A 24,025-nucleotide genomic window follows, 5' to 3' on the forward strand; every position below is an offset into this window, starting at 1 on the left:
ACCTAGTTTAATTTGTGCTTCCTGTAGTAATGGGCTGATCAACTTTTCACTGAAAAATTGTACTATAAGGCCTGTATAAACAAATGGGTATTATTATTTTTTGACAGGAATAAGGAAGTTTTTAGCCATTCATTCTCAGTTATTCAATTAAATGCATAGCATCCCATTATCTTTAATGGAATTAATATTGATAAATCCCACATACCACTCTTGAGAATTTACTGCCTTAGAATCCAGGTGAATTTCTCAATCACTTGCCATATAATAAGCCTAAAGTCAAATTTGGGAATTTAAGTACTCTACACATTCATTCTCAGTAATATAATGGGAAATAGATATACTTTTTTTAACCTTTTTCCTGCATTTTTGTTCTATTCAGAAATGGTACCTTGATTTAAACACATTTCTAAGCAATGAATTAATACCTGAATGTTACACTGTCAGGATTATTGTTTTCATAAGACCTACTTGATATTATGTTGTTAAAGAGTTATGGAAGATAGTCATCTAGAAATATCTTCTGATTAAATATTTTGTAATCTTAATTTTTAGAAAATTACTGTAGCAGAATGCATAGAAACGCAGAGTAAAGCTATGACAATGCTCACCATTGAACAGCTATCATACTTGCTCAAGTTTGCACTACAGAAAATGAAACAGCCAGGGGTAAGGAAAATATTTTTTGGTGCTGGGGGTCTTATATATGATGTAATCATGTGTATTTCATTTCCTTTGGTTGATTTTTGGTTCTAGCTTGCTTTACTTTTTTCTATGTGTTCTTAAGGTAGCTAGTGCACTTCCTTTGTTTCTAGGTAGTGGATATCAAAGAGCAGTACTATAGACTTTGATGAACAGACTGTTGGTGGTTTCCTGAAATAAAGATAGAAAGCATCTCTGCTCTAATGCAGTACAGCTTTGTGGTATAATGTTACCTTGCTTGCATATTTTATTTGTAGAGTTTTCTTTGGCATTCACATTAGTTTCCAAATGCTTAAAAAATACCAATGAACTTTTCCAGGCAAACTTTTTCCGATGGGTTCCATTTAATAGATAAAACAATTGAGGCACTGAGACATTTGGGGCGCCTGTACACGTGCAGTGAGGCTGCTTTAGCACGTCGGAGAGAATTCAATCGTGTCTGCTGGAGCGTGGTAAATACCACGCTTCAGCAGACTCCAGTATCATATGTATCAGCATCCCCATGCTGAAAATGGTGGCGGGGGGCTTTGTTTGACGAGCTTTAGTTAAAGCATCCTTGCTACCATTTTTCAGCATGGGGACGCTGATACACATGACACTCTGGGCACTTTAATTAGAGCAGCGCTCAGAGTCCGCCCCTTCTTTCCTCCCCCCCCCCCCGGAACATGCATATAAATACCCTAGGTCAGTGGTTCTCAACCTTTTTTGTGCCACGATCCATTTGTAAACATCAATTGCCAGTCCTGGCCCAGTGCCCCTCACTCCCAACCTACTGCCCCCAGCCCCGCCCCCCCCATTGTGTGGGGGCAAGGGTGGGTGTGTAGGGTGGGGTGGGCGCATGGGGGGCTGCAAGCAGCCCCTTGCAAGCTGGAACTTTGCCAGCCTGCAAGGGAGAAATTATGGTTTCCCATGTTTTTCTCTTTTAAAGAAGAATCAATTTTTAAAGTTTGTTTGTGACCCTTTCATATGTTCTTCACTTTTGGGTCATCATGACCCACGGGTTGAGAAACATTGCCATAGGTGATTTGTCTAAGGTTATGCTGGAAGCTTGGGATGGTACCAAGTTTGCAACTTACTTATGAATTCCAGGGCAGTTCAACTGTATGATTAAGCCCTCCTGTGTTGTATTGTTGTTGTAAAAAGGATTGGGGTTCATCAAAGAATAAATTGGATGAAGGATTACATTTACCATTTTAACAGCTCTTAAAGTAGATGCAGTGAAACTATGGCATGCCCTTCATACTTTCTCAGTCACTGAATGTGAATGAGGGCATGCCTACATCACAAGGCTTTCAGGAGTCTGAAGCAGTATGAACTGTGACCAATACAATTGCAGTGGCAGCAGCCCCCAGTGTACGTACAGTTAATAATGGTAAAACTGCATTTTTACCTTGGCTTGTTTACTTATGGTTAGTGGTTTTACTGTAGCAAAGCTTTGCCAGGACAAGCTTTCCCTGCACTCAGAGCACTTCTCTAGCGTAACATACTGGTAAAACATTCTTATTCTAGACACTACTTGAAGCTTTCCTTGGTGTGTTGAGAGCTTACACACCAATTTCTGTTCAGTCTAAACTTTCATATGTTTTAGGAACGAGAATGTCTGTTCTGATATTTCTCTAGAGCTATCACTCTAGCTGTAAGCATGGTCTAAACACAAAGTTGTATTAGTTTAAGTGGACATGTAGTGAATGGTGGATTGGTATATACTTTATATCAGTTTGGCTTGTTCTTTTTCTTTACATGTGTAATGTGAACCTAGCAGCTAGACCAGGGCCATGCAACTAGTGGCTGGCAGGTTGCACCTGGCTTGCAGGGGGTTAAAATGCGGCTCCCTGGGCTCCTGCCTGTCTGTAGCAATAACAGCAATCTCCAGACTCTCCCTCCCTCTTCCAGCTTCTCCTTCCTGCTCCAGCGCCTGGGGACAGGGCAGGGCCAAGCAGCAGGAAGGTGCTTCCTGCACAACAGGAGAAGATCCAGGCCAGGGGTTGGTAACATTTTTGAGCAGGGTGCCAAAAAACACCCACAACCTTGACTTGTAAGATGTTGACCTGCCAGGGGCAGATGACAGGGGAACTGCAAGGGGTCTGATTCTTGTGGCAGTACAGCCCCTGCTCTTTCCCCAAGACATGAGTGCCAAGCAGAATGCTTTTGTGTGCCATGCTCTGGCATGCGTGCCAGGGGTTGCCTACCCCTGATCTAGGATATCCACGCAGCAAGAGATTTACCTGTGTGGCAAGGAGGGAGACCACACTGTTTGGTAGTGGAGGGGATTCAGGCTGTCCACTCTTCCTGTGTAGCAGGAAGCAGCTGGGCTGCGTGCGCTGGGGAACTGGGCTGCTCACGGTGCGCATGCAGCTGTAGGGGATCTGGGATATTCTTGCTGTCCACATGGCCAGAGGGAAGCCAGTTTGGCTGTTCTGTGTGCACAGCCAAACGAAAGGTGGCTTGCCTGCACTGTGTGTCTGGACAACAGTCGCTTTACCTGTGTTCTGTGTGTAGCCAGAAGGTGCCAGTTCGCCCTCAGTCTACATACAAACGAGAGACTGCACTGCTTTCCCAGTGAAGGGAAGCCAGGCTCCCTGCGTGGCACAGAAGAGCCATACTGCTCATGCTGCCCACACAGTTGGGGGAAAGTGTGGCTGCCTGCATGGCTGGGAGGGATTCTGAGGGTGCATCTGCCATATGTGTGGCTTGTGGAATATGCAGCCCCCCCGCCATCCATAAATTGGACAGCCCTAATCTAGCCTAGCTTCACAGAGGATATGCTTGTGGACAGCCTTGCATTACATAGTTAACCAAGAACAAATTGCAGTATAGATATACTTACTTGGGTTTAAAACTGTTTTGTAACTGCATTTTGCTCCTGTTAATTTACAGGATGGGTGGGATGAACCAGAAGTAACTTGATGTTATATCTTTTCCCAATCCGAGGGCTAGCTGCGGGTGATTCAGGTCTTGGCACAACGGAGAACTAGCCTTAGAGTTGTGGCTAGCTACCAGTAGCCCCATTTATCCAGCCAGGTTATAGTGTTTAACAGTGGAAACCATCTAGGGTTAAGATTGTTCTGTCACATTTTTGTTCCACCCAAGAATCTACCTTTGCATCTTTTACAATTGTTCTGTGGTTAGAACTTTCTCAAACATGCCTCTCATCCGTATTCATTCTGCGGACTTAACGTGAACTTCAAGCATGGGTGGTGAAAACACTAAAATGGGGGGGAGGGGGTAGTTTTTTTTTCCCCAATTCCTTTATTAAACAACTTCATTTCCTATTCCTAAACAAATGAAATTGGAGAGTGAGCACAAAATACATCTCCATGCTCCTGGTAATACAGTAAATAATGGTACAGAAAGACAGGAAATGCAGTCATAGATTCTTAACAACTCTGACCTCTCCTTGGTATTTGTTTTAGCAAAACAATAATGGCAGTTCCTAGGAAAACTAGCATCTGAATGCTGCTGAGTTCTGTCCTTTCCAAGTCTTTTTACTCTGGAGTTGTAAATCTTGTGCTGCTAAAATGAGCCATTTGAAATTCCAACGGCTGCTTTTCAGAAGCAAAGTCTATTGTTTGTTTACAAAAGAGCACCCAATCTAGGGATTTTGAAAACACAATTGGGAAGATTTTGTCGAATTAATACAGTTTGGGTATTTCTCCCTTTGGGCATTTGATTAACACCTTTTATTAAGACATTACAATACTTCTAAAGGTAAACTGGGAGGGTTGATTATGCTTTTTTATTTGAAGAATCATAGTTGATGTATGTTTATCGTAACATAGAAAATGAAATCAACAGCAAAATGCTTTCTTTACTTAGTAATATCATCCAGGTCTTCTAATTAGGATAACCTAATCTAAAGATTTTTTTTCTCACACAGTAAAATTCACGATTAAAATAATGCTGTTTTGTACCTGATATGGTTCTCTTATTCCTATGGTTCATTCCTAGTAAACCTATTGGTTCTTTAAGGAATTAAAGAGAAAAATCTTCCAGTGATTCATTCCCTCAAATGGACTTGCAGTTCAGTGGGATACATTTAGGACCACCAACTTCCTGAATGATCTTGATAATGCTAGCCTGATGCTGGTTAGCAGTAAGTAGCAGCATTTGACCTGGGGCATTAAAGTGGTTCAGTTCTGTTTTTCTAAGTCATTTTTGCTATCCCAGTTAAACTATTACTGTCTTAGTTAAGCAGTAGTATTTCACTTGGGCTAAGAAAGAATTTAACTTTAAGTGTTGTATACTGTACATAACAGTGCATCAAAATATAAACCTTTGCTTTTAATTCTTCATCAGTATTTGAAAAATCATAACTTGTGTGAACTGTGTCTCCGGTTGCTTAAAAAATATCCAGGCTCATGACTGTTGAACAGAATATTCAATGAAGTGATTCTGTTAAGTTCCTTCTGTTATGTTGTAGCTCTTTTCCTCTTTATCAAGCTTTATTATTATTACCCTTAAAGAAGGACTTCTGTTGTCTCTGTTGGTAGTAGGATTCAGGATAAAAATTGCTAATGCTGAATTGGTGAAGCTGTTCCATAGTGACGAGTTGTGTGCTTGGTTTTTTTTTCTTTAACAGACAGAGCCATTTCAAAAGCCAGTTTCACTGGATCAGCACCCAGATTATGCAGAATATATCTTTCATCCAATGGACCTTTGTACATTAGAAAAGGTTGGTTTGTAGAAAGGGAAAAACCTACATTGGGTTTAATTGCTTAAGTTGGATTGTCTTAATTGTTAAGCATTTTTTTAAAAACTGTATTGGTACTGATTTTTGTTACTGTTACCTCTTTCTAAGATCATTTAACTGGCAGATGAGTCTTCCTGCCTTTATCAGGACATGGGCTTACTTTTTGGGGACATATACAGGTATTGAGTCTGCAAATGTGCCTGAGCCTTGTTTGGTTGCAGTGGAAAAAGAAGTTGGTCGAAGAGTTAGTTGTGGTACCTATGTTTTCTGCCCTATCATAAACTAGAGTTTTAATTTATGTCATAGGGTAAGGTGGTGCCTCATGGTGATATTACCATTCTTCACTAGCTTTGTGGTATCCAAGTTCTTCCCTCAACATAGGGAGTTGTCTAGCAAAAATCTTTTTGCTTTTAAGTTCAGTGTGTACAATGGATAGACTCACGAATTCAGCCTGTTTTTCTCTTACAAATTCTGTAACTTTTAAAACCTCTGCCTCTATCTTGGTGTATTAAGCTAGAAATTGCCAGTACTGCAGAATGAAAATAGGAGAGTAGAGAAAATCATGGACTGAATTTTCTGCATAGAAGTATTATATAGCCTGTAAACACCATAATAGGGAATTATCCACTTTTTTAATTTGAAAGAAAATGATTTAACGCTGCCTATGCCATGTTATTTTAATAACTTGGATAATACGTTTACTTTTGGGACATTTTTATAACATCAATATATTGACTGTTCTGATTCTGACAACATTTGGGTGGTTGATTTGGAAAGGGGACTTTCACCCGGAAGTTTTATCTGCTTTATGATGTTATCCTAATGTTTTCCTTTTGCAGAATGTTAAAAAAAAAATGTATGGTTGCACTGAAGCATTTTTGGCTGATGCCAAATGGATTTTGCACAACTGCATTATTTACAATGGGGGTAAGTAGTAAGCTTTTACTTATTTCCTGAAAAATGAAACTGAAAAAATCTATAACATCAGAGCAGTTTCCTGATTCAGAGCTGGTAAAAGCTGAAAATATATTTTTGGTAACTAGTGAACAAAGAAGTGTAGCGTGCTTTGAGAATGGGATAGTAGAAGCAAGTATTACCTGTTCTGATGCTCTCTTACCACACTCTAAAAACTTTCAGCATCAAATGTGAGACTGAATCATTCAGAGTGTAGGGCTTTATAAAAGTTATTAAATGAGGAAATACTATACTCTGTGCCTCTCTTGGAAGAAGTACTTCCGCACTGCAGTTTCCACTGCCATTTGAACAGTTTCTCTGTAAGTGCTGGAACAGAGAGAATTCCAGACTGAAACCTGACTCCAAAGGGAGCATCACATAATTGTCCCAATACAAACTAATCTAAGGAAAGGCCTTGAAAACCTTTCACATAGCCATTCCTATGGTATGCTTGAGTTTAAGGAAGAAATGGCAGCTTATTGTTTTCACAAGCACCATGTATATACTGTTTCTAAAATGTCTTTTTAAATGTTCTTCCTTTTGAAAAGGATCTCATTTACCTGAACAATGAACTGTTTCAGAGAAAAATGTAAATTTTAATCTGATTTTAGGACATTTATTTTGAATAATCCTCTTTCTGTATCATTCCTTTAGGAAATCACAAATTGACACAAACAGCAAAAGTTATAATCAAAATCTGTGAGCATGAGGTATGTGTACTCCAGTTAACTTAATTTTCCTGTCTCTGGGTGTGTCGACATGAGAACAATTACTGTGCAGTAACTGAAAATTGCTGCACGGTACAGGCACGTGTCTACACGTCCACACCTGTATTGCGCAGTAACTTTAGCAGCTTACATCAACTTGGGCGTAAATTTGATACCTGCATCATGCAGGTATCAAATTTACATCTGGTTAGTTACTGCGCTTTATCGGCTACATGTGTAGATGCTGGCCTAAAAACCACTTACTGTGCAGTAATTTAGTGTGCAGTACATGCATGTGTAGACGCTCCCTCTGTCGATGAAAATATTTTTGAAAATGTCATAATGTGTAAAAGTTGTAAATGGTTTTTCTTTAATTGAAATTTGTTTTAAACTTTCTGGAATCTTTCTTGCACTTAAAGATATTCTCTTAGAGTCTTCATAATTAATGCAAGAGCAGTGTTCAGATTTCTTTCATTATGACACCTGCTATATAAAAGTCAGTCTCTTTGACTTTGTGTGATCACGAATGTGGATTTTGGATAATAGGCGTTAAAATAGGAGGACTTTGGCTACTATAGTAAATTCATATTCTAAATGAACATTTAGAAGAGAAGTACAGGGGCCAAAATTTTCAGAATTATACATACATTAATATGATTCAATTACCAAGGTTGCCTATGAAGTCATGGTAAATAGGTGCACAATAGTTAAATGATTCCAATAGGTCACTTCTGTTCTCAGCCATAATTTCAGTGTTGCAAATTGTCTCTGAACTTTTTTGTCTCTCTGAACCAGGGTTTTTCACACCCCTGCGTCAGCAATGTCTTGGATTCAGATATAGAAGCCTTGAAAACTTGTTAATTCTCTATAGTATAAATTAGAAGCATAATCTTTACTCTTATAATTCTTTTTAAATAATATATTTAAAATAAATTTTGATTATGCATTAAATATCATATCTTAAATGCTGATTTTCTTCCTTAAATTGAAATTATATTTCTGTCATTAAAATGCCTCATGGGATAAAGCACAATATGAAGAGTAATGCACAATATGAATATATATTTTTTAAACTGCATCTGTAATGGGTAGAGACATTTCATTCTAGCTAAAAAGTCAGTTTCTCATAGTTTTAATTTAAGAAGAAATAAATTAAGCTTAATCACACTATGTCTTCTGTCTCCACTAATATTTTATCATAATTCTGCAGTGTATTTTACGTGCAGTTCACATGTCAGATATTCTGTTGTCTTCAGCCAGACATGGAGAAGATGGTAGCTGCTCTTCAAAACCATGTTGCAATGACTTGACAAAAAGCATGATTCTGTGGCTGCACATGTTCCTTCTGATAATACCAGGATCTTGGGCAGACAAAAAAAAATAATGTTTCTAAATTGCATTTTAGATTGTGTTGGACCCTGCAATTGGTATTCACTTTTTCTTTGCAGATGAACGAAATTGAAGTGTGTCCAGAATGTTATTTAGCTGCTTGCCAAAAAAGAGAAAACTGGTTTTGTGAGCCTTGTGTAAGTCAAAGAGTTAATACTTCCTTGAAAGAAAGAAAGAACATTTGTATTAATTGTCTCTGAATATGTTTTTCTTTTTACATCTCTTGTTTTAAAATTCTCTGGGTAGTGAGTGAGTGACTTACAGCAAGGGGAACAGCTACAGTTGATTGTGGTTGTAGTGGATCTGGAAATTCTAAAGCTGAGATATTTTGTATGGAGTGCCAGACAAGTTTTTCAGCTCTAGGAAACAAACCCCGAAGTTAGATTTTGCGAAGCATGTCATAAAATTTATCAGAGATGCTTGGTTATCAGACTGTGCTTTTATTTTAAAATTATATGTACAGTATGAAATATGTGGTTACATAGGTTGCCAACTGTCAACCTCTTCCCTCAAAGATATGATCCTTGCTTTTGGGTTATCTGTGTTTGTATGTGGTATTCGAAGGCAGGGTAAGAATTATAAAATATAAATGTTCATTTCTCCACGTGTGGGCTTGGAAATCTGAGTTTAGTTTATAAATATATTCTATTAATAATTTGTCTGCCTTATGCTGATATTATCTTTAATATCATACAAGAGAAATAGAAACCAGGACCTCAAGCAGAAATGTATAGAATGAGAGCCCAGTTCCCAAACTGTCTTGGCTTCGGTGCAAGTGAGAGAGTTTGCAGAATGAAAGGTCCATATTAGGTGGAATAAAGCAAACACATTAGTGTGGGAAAAAGAATGAGAAGAGTATTAGAAAATCTAGTTTTGAATGTGTGTAATCAAAGGTATAGTGCTACTAAAAATTATTGTAATCTACATTATTTTGATAGGTTTACTATAGCTTCTTGTAAATATATTACATTTGGTTGACATTTAAGTTCTCAGACTCTTAAATTACTTTTTCCTTATTCAGTCTGAATGCTTTTTTCATTGTTGGGAGGTGCCTACAGCTATAAGTTACAATTCATAGAAAAATGATTAACTCATGAAAATAATCTTTTAATAAGTTTGTCTGCACCTTGCTTTTATTTGCAAAGTGCCCTGTACTCGTTGGGTTATTGCAATCTAAATAATAAATACCATCCAAAATCACACAATCAGAAATTTAAAAATAATATTTTGCTTGTAATATTTTCTCACTGTGTGCTGTGCATCTTCCTCTAGAGCAATCCACATCCTTTGGTCTGGGCGAAACTCAAAGGCTTTCCATTCTGGCCTGCTAAAGCACTGAGGGATAAAGATGGGCAAGTCGATGCCCGTTTCTTTGGCCAACATGACAGGTGGGAATTCAGCGTCAAGATGACTGAATGGGCTGCACTTAATAAAGTGTTGTAATTCTGTACTCTAAGTACTTAATATTATCTAGCCTATGCACATTTAACTCTTAACAGACTCTGTATATATATATATATATATATATATATATACGTGTGTGTATCACGTAGCTTGTATACATGTTAAAAATTTTATGACGTCTGTAGAATGTAAGATCTGTCTTTGCTAGAGTAGCATAATACACATTCTCGTAGATGCTTCTTTGTACCAACCAAACTGCATCCTGTAGCACTGAGTTTAACTGTCTCTTGCCTATGTTAAAATAAGCATTTTATTGCATCTTAAAATAAATGGTTTTTCCTTCAGATATAAATCCTAAGCTCTTAAGATCAGAGACTTTGAAAAAAATGAGAGGTAGAACATGCTTGTTAAATGGTTGTACCTATTCTTTGGCCATTGTACAATAAATATATCATTCTGTCTGAAATAGCGAAGTGTAGATTCCAGAATCCTCAATTAAAATGCCAGTTTTACTCTGAAGGGAGTATAGTACATACATTTTTCTAGGCTTGTCAGTGATCTGCTTGGTGAAGGAAGCAGTTATGACTAGCAGTGGGTATAGAATTGAAAGATTTGAAAATGTGAATCTATAGGGTTATATGAGGATATGCCATAATTCTTTGAGTGTAAAGAAGTCAGCAGTCCTGGAATTTTATGGTCTTCAGTGGGTATAGAGTTGAACAACCATATGGAACCAATAAAAAAAAATCTCTTCAAACATTGTTGCTGAGTTTGTGCTGCTAGTGCTACATCATTCCATTGCTTTTGAGGTAATGCAGTGTAAAAATACAGTTCCACATTTTAAAGAATGTGCCATGCCACTACTACCAGAAGGTTATTTTAAAAACTGTTTGACAGGCTTTTCTACTTTGCTCCCAACCCCAACATGACTGTACTTAAAGTTTGTTGTTTAGGGGATCTTTCACAGTTAGATGGAATTTTTAACTAGGAATGTCATGTAAATTGCAGCCAATGTCACCAGATTCATTATTCTACCAAAAGAAATAAGTTAGTGAAAATCTAAAACATATGTTATCTATTCACTAAATAGTAATTACTTTAAAGAGAAAGGAGGCATGCACGATCATTTTTTAAATATGGTATACATTTTGGGGGGATACTATGATAAAGTAAATGAATTTGTCTTAAAAATTACCCATGTCAAATCTACAACATGAAATTTAATTATGTATCTTTCTCTTTTCATTATATTGTTTTGTATTTAGGGCCTGGGTTCCAATAAATAATTGCTACCTCATGTCTAAAGAAATTCCTTTTTCTGTGAAAAAGACTAAAAGCATCTTCAACAGTGCAATGCAAGAGATGGAGGTTTATGTTGATAACATTCGTAGAAAATTTGGAGTATTTAATTACGCACCTTTCCGGACACCATATACTCCCAATAATCAATACCAAATGTTGTTAGACCCTGCAAACCCATCTGCTGGAACTGCAAAGACAGACAAGCAAGAGAAAATCAAACTGAACTTCGACATGACAGCATCACCCAAGATTCTCATGAGCAAACCTATGCTAAGCAGTAGCACTGGTCGAAGAATTTCCTTGACAGACATGCCACGGTCACCAATGAGTACAAACTCATCAGTTCACACTGGATCTGATGTTGAACAGGATGCAGAGAAAAAAGCAAGCTCCAGCCACTTTAGTGCAAGTGAAGAGTCCATGGACTTTATTGACAAGAGTACAGGTAAAAACTGGAGAACTAGCAATTCTGTACTTGAAATAGTTTTATTAAATACAATAATGATGAGCTTTCTGTATAGTCAGTTTGCAAAGAAGGCATAGCAGCAGGCACCAGTTAATTTTTTGTGGTCAGCAAGCCAAAGAAATGTTACAAATTGGCCAGGAAAATTTAGTTTAAATAGCAAGAGTATTTTATAATTGTCATGGTGGGAGTTGATGCCAAAACAGCTTCTTGTCACTGGAGATACTCAGGTGAGACTTGACAGTCATTCTTAGGAGAGCTTTAACAATAAGGGGTGTGAATCAGAATTAGCCTGATTGGTCAGCACGTTACTTCATTGAAGTCAGTAAAGTGACAGGAACATGGAGTCCCACTGTGCTTGGAGAATTGTACTTGGTAAGAAGGAACATGGCAGAGTAGTTCAAGGATACAGCCAGGAGATAGCAGGAATAAATGATATGCACAGCTCTTCCACCTACTTTCTTTGTCACCTCAGGCAGATCAATTAATATTTTTTAGGCCGTAAATATTTCATCTATAAAATGGAGATGATTTTATCTTCCTGTTGTGAGGATTGATTAGTGAATGCAAATATTTTTGATTCTTGGACAATACGTTGCTCAGTCATAGTTTTTAGCTAAAAATTCTCTTCACCCATCTTTGTCTTTTTCCCCCCCCACTTATGAATCGTTACACTGATAGATTCAAGGTAAATATTTTTCTAGCCCTGTCTGAAAATGGGTAGGGTAGAATTCTTTGCAGGTTTTAGGCTCCTTATCCTTATCCCGCTTGATGAAAGCAGTTGTGTGGGACCGTTGAGGAGCTCCTACTGATAGGAGCAGCAGTGACCTTTGAAATAAAACTGCAGAATCAGCTGAGTGGCTTAACCTTCATTTTGCAACACACTACAAATTAAATGGGTTGCAAGCCACCTATTTAAGAAAAATCTGGATTCTACTGTTTTATGAAATATTTTCAAATGTGATTTTATTACAAGTTGGTTAACACACTTTTTTTTTTTCATTTTGGTACTATCAAGTTAACATACCAGAGCTCTCTTCAGCAAAAATAGCATCTGTAGCTGCAGCCATTGGCCAAGATTTTCAAAATGACTGGGTGTTTTAGTTGCTACCATTATGATTTCTCAACTTGAAGTACCTTGGGAGAGCTTGATTTTTCAGAATCCCTTTTTCCTATAGTTTCAGTAGAGATAAACCCAGAGATTTCAAACAGGAATATATAGTATCAAAAACATTCTGTCCTGCCATGCTCTTTCTGAGTTCTTTTCAAAAGAAGAATCTTTCTTCTATTTTTTCATAGTTATGAAATGCGTGAAAACTAAGAGTTGACAATTTTGCAAGGCATGTAATGACAGTTGCCTTGAGTCTAAAATCCAAAAACGATGAGAACAACTGCTTTGGGGAGAAGGGATGCTGATAGCAGAACTAGTGCTTAGTACTTGGTAGAGTGTATTCATTGCTTTGTGAATTGCTACCTTTCTGAATCCTAGGCATATAAGAAATTGTAATATGTATATTTTTATGTGTTTTATTTTTATTCTATGTTTATGCTCTAAGTTTAAAAACAGAACCCTAAACTTTGTTCTGCAGCAGATTTAGGAAGTTCACTTCTTGTGAAGTATTTGTCTTTGTAAATAAACATGTTTGTATTTGAAAATAACATTTTTAAATGAGAAATATTTTGGCCCCTCTTGCTATTTATGCCATTTTATAAATGAGGCGGAATGGTTTCAGTGGGAGTATGTTGGGCATTTTATTTGCATCAGAGACGCAAATAAATGGAGATCCAGTGCCAGAGATAACTCCCAACTTATTTTAATATTTTTAGCAGAAACTTTGAACATAATATTTGCTGTTTAAACCTTTGACTGGTATCTTATGCAGTGTCAAAGCATTTGGAAACATAGACAAAAGAGCACCTTTTTCAGTCATGAGGATTGCATAACTTTAGAAATTAAATTGGTTTTATGTACATACTGGTTACAGTTATTAGACATTTGGAGGCTAAATGTCAGGCAACAGAAATTAGATCTGGTATATCAGAAAATGAGAGAAATATGAGGTTTGCAAGGTGTTTCTTGAAGCTACAACCTCAGTGTCCGTCTGTCACATGGCCAGGTATATTGCTTTTAAGAAATGTTGGCCTTATTCTCCTCTCAGGTCCAGTGATGCAGATTCTCAAGAACTTCTTAAGTTTCTTTGGATTTTTTTCCTGACTTGCATTGCTGAGTGTTCCTGGGGCTGCTGTTCCTCTTTAGTGTGGCATTTTGTTTTTGCTCTGAATCCAAAGGCCAGACATTCACAGGGTCATATGCAACATACCTGAACAATAATACATTACTGCAATAATAGGTATTTAGGTTACCATTCCTTTGGCAGTATTAACAATTGTGTGGTGCATTTAGGGTGACACCAGAGTATGGATCAAAAATAGGTGGTTGACAATAGGACAGTATGCCAAAAACACATCTTTTGAGATAATTCCAGGGTTATTTTAAAATCATGGCTTGGTTTCTTGATAGCTTTTTTACTTCTGGATAGGGATTTCTGTAGATAGCAAATGGGTAAGTTACCATGTTGTGAGTGGTTCAGATGGGGAGATGCTTTTAGACTGTCTTATTTTATAGAACTGATGTCAGTTTATTGTTTGTGTCAGTTTATCTATTTCCTATTGGCCCTTTGTCAGCTGGTATTTACTTTTCATGAATGGAGAATGGGAAAAAATGCAAGACTGTGATTCTTTGTTGTAACCGTGTCAATTTTCTTCTGAAAAATATGCATGAAAAACCAAGGGAGAAGGTTTGGAAAATCTAGTTGTCTACACAAACCAGCTGGGCCAGTGTTGTTTATTCTTAACAGAATCTAAGATTTAATTTTAAAAGTTTAACCCTTATAGTCTCAAAAATAACATTCTCATTATAGATTGATGCCATGTAGTTTTTCTAAATGTTTAGATAGGCGTCTTCATTACCTTTGCCTTAACAGGTCTCATTGTTAGGGTTTAATATATTGTGGGAAGAATTTCATCATTTTTACTCCTCTACTTCCTTTTAGGAAGCTGAGGACAGCCTTAGAGATGGCTGTAGTAGCTAAACAATAGAAAAGAGAACCAAGGAATTGCTCTGTAGAAATTGCTAGGATGCATCAAATCAGCTGTCCATTTCATGAAGTCCCTGACTGGGACTACAACTTGGAGAAATGGTTAAAAAAATCCAGACTGGACAATTTTGTAATAGCTTATGCACTAGGGAAGTTTATTCACAGTCCCTATAAATCAGTGTTTGGTTTAAGCACCAAATTAGTGTTTGGTTTAATACATTTTTATTCTTTTTTTGCTAAGTTGGCATGAGAATGTTAAGTTTTACCTGTGGTGCCACCTGAGATGAGAAGAATGGATTTCTGCTTGACGTCTGACCATTTAGGAAACAACACCCTTCCCAACCATTATATTGAATGTCAGCATTGGTTACAAAGCCAAGTCTTGGTATAGAAGTTAAATAACCAATTCCCTATCTCATGTGTGAGAGTGATAACAAGGTAGTCAAAATAAATTTTAATGATGTGAAATTAATGGATCTGTCAATAGGGAAAACATGCTGGTATGACTAGTTCTCTTATGGTGTTATTGTCTTTTAGCATAACTGAAACAAGGAAACTTTTAGGCTTACATAGGTTCTTTGAGCTTCTTGTACAGTCCCCAGGGCAAATTTCTGCAATTTGGTTAGTTTGGCACACTTTTTTTGTACCTGATAGACCATTATACATGGATAGTTCAACGAGGAGTTGCTAAAATCATGTTTCAAAATGTTTCATTTCAGTATTTCATTTCCATTTCTTGGAACAAGCCTAGAGATCATAGCAGAGTTGCTTTATCAGCTATGGAGAGAGAAAACACAGGCAAACAGCTTTTTTACTGTTATTGATGAAAAGTAAATCTGGAATTACTCTTTTTCCCATGCTGTACTGATCCATCATTGCAAGGCCTACTGGATCATTAACTTATTCTGTACCCTGTGTCTTTTCTTTTGGCATGACTGTTTTCCCCCCCCCTCCTTCCCCCCTCCTATTATTAACGTCTGTAATATTTAACTTTTGCTTAAACTTTGTTGTTGCCTCATTTTGAAAATGCTTACATTTGTAGTAATATTATCAATATTTTTCTTACACAAAGTTTTGTTGACAACTTGCATGCCCTTATCCAGACTTTGTTCTCTGCTACATATATTGAAATATGAAATGTGCATGTTCTGTAATGCTTCTACATAATAAATAATTGTAAACAAACATTACAGTACCTAAACATAGATGAAGGATACCTTACTGAGCGGCTCTCATTGACAGTACTGAGTCTTCTGGCTTTTGTTCTAGAAATGTTTCCTATCCTAAATTAATCTATTTGCCCTCCAAATTGGTAGTTTTTGAAAGATGAATTCATAGACAGAGGCTGTAGATAGGTGTAACACTATACCATTTTGAGGGGTGGGGGGAGGGAGCTTACTGCACAGGAGCATGGGTCAGCTGAACTGGTGTAACTGCATCATCTGTCTGTTCCTCTATTTAGTATATGCGGGGCTAAACTGATACAACTTTACACTTGAATGAAATAGGTTTAAAACCACTTCAGTAACTGATGAAATGGTAATGTGAGTTCAGTGTGACCTACAATAAATTAGTCCCATCTCTCCATACAGATTAAAGCTTCTTAAAGAATAGGAATCCACTTTCCTGAGGTATATACAAGGTATTTTGCTACCTTGTATTTGATAGGATTAGACACTGATCTACTACTGCTTTGATTTTTATGAATTGTCTTTTACTGATCAGTTAGTGTACCTTGTTCCTGCTTTGATATAAATAAAAGATGTGTCAGTTTGTCAGGAACTTAATAACATCTAAAATGCACTGAATTTTGAAATTTGAAACCCCTGATAATTTATGCTTACATAAATTATGGTTGTTGGAGATAAAATAATTATTTGGTTTAACCAAACTGATTCATACCTAAATTAAATTTAATTCATACCTAAATCAAAACTAAATGATTTTTCTTAGGGTTTCTTATTTAATAGACAAAAATGGAAGGGCTGTTGTAGTGCTAATATGTGTAACTTGCACTTGAAGCTATTAAAAACAACTCTTCTCTGTGCTTCTATTGATGCTAGTTGAAAAGAAAAGCTGTTTCACCACCCCTTGCTTTATACTGATTCTATTTATTTTTAAATCTGTCTATCAATTCTGCACTTTTTCAGCTTCTCCGGCACCAACAAGGACAGGCCAAGCAGGGAGCGTATCAGGCAGCCCAAAACCTTTCTCTCCTCAAGCCTCAACACCTATTGCTGCTAAGCAAGAAAGAACTTCCACTCCGGGAAGCATTCTGAATCTTAACCTTGGTTAGTTCTAACCTTTGAAAGTCTAATACTATTATATAAGTAACAGTAGCATGGATGTGAAATAATATGAGCAAATCGCATGAATATGGATTTAAATGCAAAGTGCTGAAGTACATGTTAAATATTATTTCATCTCTGAAATGGTTCCCTCTTACTTGTGAAGCTGGAAATGAAAGGTATATTTTAAAACCTTTTGACTTATTGATGGCAGGCAGTAATAAAGTTTTGATGTTCAGTTGGATTCTATGAAGCAAATGAGACTTGGTTACTAGTGGAGGTGCTAGAAGGTTTAGCTTCTCTTTTGTATCGTTAGAGTTGTTTATTGCAATTGCAGCATATTTCAGCGTAATAGGCAACTGACTTAAATTGTTTCTGCCATTGAGAGAGAGAGAGAGAGTCTGTGCAGTAAGGTGACATGATTAGATGGATTGTTAAAATACTAAAAATTGATTATCCTTAAGAGGTGAAGTAACATGTTTTTGTGAAACTTAATTGAAAGCTGTGTTAAGAAACCAGGAAGGAAGGAAGTTGAAGATTTGATGTGGTACTTTCTGAAGGCCTTTTTAACATAGTTGGTTGAAGCTTTTCATCCTGAACTCCATTTACCTGTTCAATTTTAGGCAAATATCCTTCTGCTGAATACATTGCTTTGTGAAGATGAAAATGGTCAATGGACTTTGTGATTTCATTAACTATGTCAGATATAGCTTGAGCTCCATCCTGATTGTGTAGACTCCAGCCATGACCCCAGCATAGCAATAGGGGGAGTCTCCTTGAAAGTTGAAAGAACACCAGAAGCCTGTATGCTTCATCAGAGCACCTTGTCCTGGTTCTGTGTTTTGGGACACTATCTTCTTCAACTTTATTCAGAAGAAATCTGTTTAAGATTAGTCAATGACAGTTGCTCTGAGGCTGGCTGAAGTTGTATACACAAAGTTGGAGAACACTGAGCCAAAACCCTACATTTACTGTCTAAGAGCTAAGATTTTTTGTAATCTAAATAAGAACTGTTCTTAACAGGTTGTGTCTAAAGCTGAAAAGGTAGAAGTTGGATACATGGAACATAAGGAAGTTGTGTCTTTGGATGAGTAAAAGAATAACTAGATGCCAATTTCCAGGTTATCTCTGAAGTCAGCTTTCAGGGATGGGATTACCAGAAAGCTTGGAAAATTTTGAGATAAAGCACCTGTTGAAAAATTTGTCAGGGGCCATTTCTGTCTTTCAGGTCTGTTGCATTCCCTTAATCCTTGGCCACCAATAGCATTCAGCTAACACAAACAGGAAAACAATTTCCAGTAATATTTTTTTTTGGTACAAAAACGTGTTGATGAGAAAGATCTAATTCTTGTGGCTTCTGTTTCATATGTTGGGATTGAAGGGACTCGAGTGAAAAGTATATCCTTCCTTGTCTTTGGCTGGAGAGACATTCTTGCCATAGTTAAAAACACTGATTGCCTATGGGTAAAATGAATGAATTAAATGTTAGTAGTTAGTTTTCTTTTAGCTATTTAAGACTGGATTTTCAAGTTTGTCACCCAGTTTCTCCCACTGAGAATGATGGAAGCTGTTGTACATTGAGCTCTTTTGCTCGGTATTGTGTACTGAGCTCTTCTTTGCTTCAAATTAAGCTGATTCCTTTTAAACCCCCCCCCCCCCCCCTTGGTGATAGAGTAACAGTTGGTTACTGTCCCCTTTATGAAAACCTTTTTTGCATGTTGAAAGATCATGTTTGTCAGATCTCGCCTGAGTCTTCTCTTTTTTAGACTATAAAAAATCCAGTCCTGTCAGCTTTTTCTCATGGGTCTTTCATACACCATATATCATTCTTATTACTCTCCCATGGACTCTACAGTTCTGTCCATAGCTTTCTTGAAATGCTCTGCCCAAAACTAGACCTGGTACTCGAGCCAATTGCTCAGCAGTACTGAGTAGAGGAGAGGAGGATTTACCCCTAGTATCTGAAATGTTGTATTTCTATTAAAACATCCCAAATGAAATTTATCTTTTTATATAACAGAATCACACTGTTGACTTCTTTAGTTTGTGATCAGCTGTAACTTCCAGAATCCTTTTATGAATTTCATTTTCTTGATATTAGATCATCTCTTTAGTTTGTTATTGTTATTTATAAATCCAATTCTGTCCTCCTCAGTGCTTGCAATAATTTGTACCTTAGGATCACTCAGATTTTGTAAAAGTATTCTCTGTTCCATCATCCAGATCACTAATTAAAATATTGAATGCAACCAGGCCTAGGAAACACTACACAGCCCACTTTAGATGCCTTCCAAATTTTGACAGTTAACCATTAATAACCATTCTTTGAGGGTGATTTTTCAATCATTTGTGCACCCAAGATGGTGGTGATTCCATCTAAACTATAATCTCTTAGCTTGCTTATAAGAGTGTGACTTGGGGCAGGAACAGAAGCTTTACTAAAGTCCATATCACACCTGCTGCTTTCCCATTATTCAGTAGGTCAGTTACCCTGTCAGGCCCATAATTAAATGGGCTTGCCATGATTTGTCACCGTATAGGAATCATTTAATTGAATGACTGGTACGTTTTATGGACTAGTATTAAGTTGCTTAATTTCTGCTCCTTCTTGCTCTGTTGTAGTATTAAGGCATAGTTTTAGCATCAGAGCAGTACATGCTATTATATACAATGTGTGTTTGTGTGTGTACTATATATAGAATTATATTCTATATAATTTGCTGCTACTATGCAAACAGTAGTGGGAAGATAATAGAAAAGCTGGTTGTTCAAAGAGCAACATTGTCTTCAGCATTAACTTTTCTATGTGGGTTACATCGTGACTGATTTATAGTTGTATCAACACTGAAAAAAGAACATCAGTCCAAATATGCGGGCCCTCTTTACAGTCTTTCAAACTATATAGTTATGCAAATAAGTATGTTACCTCAGTTACTTCTAGTAAACTATACCTCCATCACAAAAAAAATTAAATCTTCCAACAGTCTCTTCACTGTCTACACTTATGAATCTGAAAGCCAAGGAAAAGAAGTTATAGCATTTTCTCAGAGACTGTACTTTTGTGTTTTAGCCGAGAGCTAGTTGTCATCCATTCAGGTGGAACTTAGACCCTCTAAAATGTGATATTTACTGTTGCAGATAAAATGCATAGGTAAAGATTATGATTCTTTCTTTGTAACACTATATTGTGCTCTATTTAGTTCACTCATAGATTTATCCTATTCTCTTTATGTTAAATAATTTCAGAATGGTTTGCACCACAGGTTGGGAACCTAGAGCGTTTATACACATGCTCTGAGAGAGTATGGGGGGGAAGGGGGGTTGGAAATGGGGCTTTAATTAGAGTGGCTCTGAGGGACATGCTAATTAAAGTTTCCAGAGCATCGAGTGTATCAGCATCCCTGCACTGAAAAATGGTGGCAGGGGTGCTTTAAAGCTCATTTGAGCTTTAGTTAAAGTTCTCCTGCCACCATTTTTCAGTGTGGGGATGCTGATACATGTGATGTTGGAGTCTGCTGGAGCATGGCAATTACCACACTCCAGCAGACTCGATTAATCAAGTCTGTTCCAACGTGCTGTAATTACAGAATGTCAGAGCAGCCTCACTGCACATGTATAGGTGCCCCTACAACCCATAGGCCAAATTCAACTCACAGATCTGGTGCTTTGGCAGCATTTGGCAGTAGGGTGCTTAAGTGGTGGTCACCACTGCAGGATTAAGTAGTGGCAGCTGGCCCTTCACTTGTGCAGCCTTCTCTGATCCAAACAGTCCTTTCAACCTGCAGCCTAAGAATGTTGCCAACTGCTGATGTATAGTTAGAAGTTGTAACAAATTGGAAAGTTTGGATCCACTTCCTGGTTTAACTCAATGCCAGCCCAGCCATGGAGTTCCGTGCTGCCCTCAAAATGCCCCCCTGCCCCTTTCTGCTGGAGGGACAGGCAACCCCTTTCCCAACGTCCAACCCTAGACTTACCCTGACTGCAGCTCCCGGGGTGCACAGATGCACGTGGTGCTTTCTGCTTACAGTCACCCCTCCCCTTTGAAAAACCCACCTGCACAGAGATCGAAGGGCTTAAAAAGAGGCCATGTCTGGGAAAACCCAGACGTAAGGCAACCTTATTATTAATAAAAAAAAAAAAAGGGATCAAACTGAATAATTGAGTAGCAGAGAACGTTAGTCAGCTGAGTGGTATTCTCTACCTGGCTTAGTTATCTGAGTAGATACAGTTGTATTTGCCTCTGCCTGGCTCAGCTAGAGTTACCTAGTTTGGTTACTTATCAAATACGTATCTTATATTCACATTTTTAATTATATTGGTTTGGTTCAGCTCTTGCAGGTATTGCTGAGGCTCACGTTCCATTTCTTCATGCAACAAATCCATTAGGATTTGTCCTTATGTCCTAAGATGTCCTAGTTCTCCTAATTATTACACTCTACTTAGTAAAACCATTCTTAAAATACTATTGAAAGTTAAGATCTCACTGAATGTATTGCAGTCCTTGGAAAAGAATATTTTGTTCCTAAAATTATAAAATATACTCCATATCATCCAGAGAGCTTCTGCCCTGTAATGAAGAAAATTACCATATCAAGTCAATTTTAAGAATGCGTGATTTTTATAGAAGGTTAAAACATAATGTAATTACAATCTGTAAGTATGTACACAGGGAGAGGGTGACTAATACTAACAAGTACTTTCCTCAGACATGAAAAACACTTACAAAAGCACTGAAATGGCTTTGAAAACCATCTCTGCCCAAGAGCACTGACGTGACTAAAGAGCTTATTTTCATTTTCAAAATCAACTTAAATACTATGTCTTAAGGTGCCTGTTCACATGCGGGGAGGCTGCTCCAAATGCTGTAACTACAGTGTGTTGGAGCAGAGCATCCCCATGCTGAAAAATGGTGGTGGGAGTGCTGTAACCACAGCTCGTTTGAGCTATATTTAAAGCGCCCTCACTGCCATTTTGAAGCGCAGAGACACTGATACATGAGATGCTGCTGGTGCTTTAGTTAGAGTGGCTCTTGAGAGTGTCTCTTGGAGCAGCTTTAATTAAAGTGCCCCTCCACCCACGGAGCACATATAAAAACACTCTAAATCTTAAAGATTAAGTTCTGTGTTATACTCAGCCCTCCCCAGCTTTGGTGACATGAGGAGTGGAAAACCGTAAATCCAGTTCTGTCATAGTTTTGTTGAGTTTAATGCCTGAAGAGCCTGTTAGAGCATTTAGGCTGACTTCTTGAGTGTCACAGGCAGTTAAATGTCACCAGGGTATCTCTGTATTAAGCCTGCTGCATTTTACTCCTTAGAAGCTGCATCATGGAGAACAGGAGAGACCAAAGTGCCATCAGTGCTCCAGGCCTTATAACGATAGGAACAGACTAGGTGAAATACGTTTTAGCCTACCAACCATGTGTGTGATGCTGCAGAAGTTCAAAAGCCTGAGACTGCTGATCTGATTTGGAGCAAAATTCCTTGGTCCACCCCACATGGCAGTACAGACCCAGTACTGAAATAAATCATCTTGCTTACGTCCTAGTGTGTGCTTTTAAAAAATTAATTTGGAAGTGTTGTGCTTGTTTCAGCTATCCATTTAGATTTTGATCATTTTGAAATTTCATACCAAAGGGTGTCCTTGATTATACATTGAAAAACATAAATTATAAAGTCTATAGAGTAAATAGACCAAAGTAATAGCATTTCTTCATCTTCCTTTCATCCTACAATATATCATTCTATCATACAGCAAATGCTTTTATCTCACCTTTAAAGACAGGAACTCTGTCCTCAGTGTCTTAAGCCCTCTCCCATTGCCCATCAGACAAATGGGCTTTTCAGAATGTTCAAGGTAAACAAATTGTAATGAGTCTTATTGTGAATGCCCTCCATTCATGCTTTGCTTCACAGTATAGCACTTACTCTTAGAAAAATTGAGGGGAAATGAGAAGAGACTACTATCTTGTTAATGAGCTCAGTTCAGACCTCTCAGTATATGGCTGCAGACATTTCTACAACCTTTATTGAGACATTAGCTACTTTAAATATATACTTACATGGTTACTTGGCTTATATGTATATAAGCCAAAGAGAAGGTAATTTTCCAGGATATTCAAGGGTCTACTGTATTTGATAGGGCTGAGTCATTGATTCCGCTGGTATAACCGTCCTTATTTGTATATTTCTTCTCCTATTCTTAGTGTTTGCATTTAAAAGACATTTATCGGGAAATTTATTTTTGATTTCTTTCATCCCTACAAAACTATTAACAGTAAAATTACAGCAGCAACTTTACCAGCAATAGATAGCTGATTATAATTAAGAATGGTGATCTTTGGGTTATTTTGCATCTGTTATGAAAAAAATGATTCTCAGCTGTACTTTTGAATTTGAATATTGAGACTAAGGGGGGAAATCTGTTCTGTTTGTGCTAAAGTTTTTATTTTGAGTTGTTTTATTTTGGAGTTTACATGCAAAGAATCATTCTAAAAGAACAGTAAGTTCTAGTTACCTCACATGTTTGGCTGCCTAAAATTCAGTAACTTGGCAAACACTTGTTATTTATGAGTACTGGTTTTCTGTAAAGTATCTTTCTTAATTAAAAAACACCTTTTTAATATCTTTCAGATCGCAGCAAAGCTGAGATGGATCTAAAAGAGTTGAGTGAATCAGTTCAGCAGCAGTCCACACCTGTGCCACTAATTTCACCAAAGCGACAGATTCGCAGCAGGTTTCAGCTTAATCTTGATAAGACAATAGAGAGTTGCAAAGCACAGCTAGGTATGCACATGTCCAGAATGCATTAAGCAATGGGAACATGGAACCCAAACTTAAAAGAAACGGAATTTAATATTTTTTCTTACACTTTTGAGGAAAAAACTTCAAGTTGTGAAAATTTAAACACGTTAAAACTTAAGAATAGGTGATGTTCTTTGAACGTTTAGGGACTTTGTTCCAGCTTAGTGCATGCATGGTCTAACACACAGTAGAACCTACAGTTAGGAATCACTGTGTGAAGAACTTTCATGT

General features: G+C 37.4%; 1 protein-coding gene across 19 annotated transcripts in view; it reads left to right on the top strand.

Annotated features, from left to right (window-relative positions):
* The window catches only part of ZMYND8 (zinc finger MYND-type containing 8), a 110,870-nt gene that overhangs the window by 66,332 nt on the left and 20,513 nt on the right, over positions 1-24,025 (top strand). For 16 of the 19 annotated variants that reach the window (XR_002089457.2, XR_001373753.3, XM_019484544.2 and 13 more), the window contains 9 exons: positions 553-666; positions 5,279-5,371; positions 6,229-6,316; positions 6,998-7,053; positions 8,499-8,576; positions 9,712-9,827; positions 11,109-11,590; positions 16,857-16,997; positions 23,624-23,776. Coding sequence is in view for 17 of the 19 variants with exons in the window: in XM_019484544.2 (XP_019340089.1) it covers positions 553-666; positions 5,279-5,371; positions 6,229-6,316; positions 6,998-7,053; positions 8,499-8,576; positions 9,712-9,827; positions 11,109-11,590; positions 16,857-16,997; positions 23,624-23,776 (1,321 nt within the window). In the remaining 2 variants the exon portion in view is untranslated. The remainder of the gene's footprint in view (positions 1-552; positions 667-5,278; positions 5,372-6,228; positions 6,317-6,997; positions 7,054-8,498; positions 8,577-9,711; positions 9,828-11,108; positions 11,591-16,856; positions 16,998-23,623; positions 23,777-24,025) is intronic. The other 3 variants (XM_019484551.2, XM_019484553.2, XM_019484552.2) reach the window with 1 other exon arrangement.

The sequence above is a fragment of the Alligator mississippiensis genome, chromosome 9 (genome assembly GCF_030867095.1).
Source record: "Alligator mississippiensis isolate rAllMis1 chromosome 9, rAllMis1, whole genome shotgun sequence".
In the NCBI taxonomy this organism is placed as follows: domain Eukaryota; kingdom Metazoa; phylum Chordata; order Crocodylia; family Alligatoridae; genus Alligator; species Alligator mississippiensis.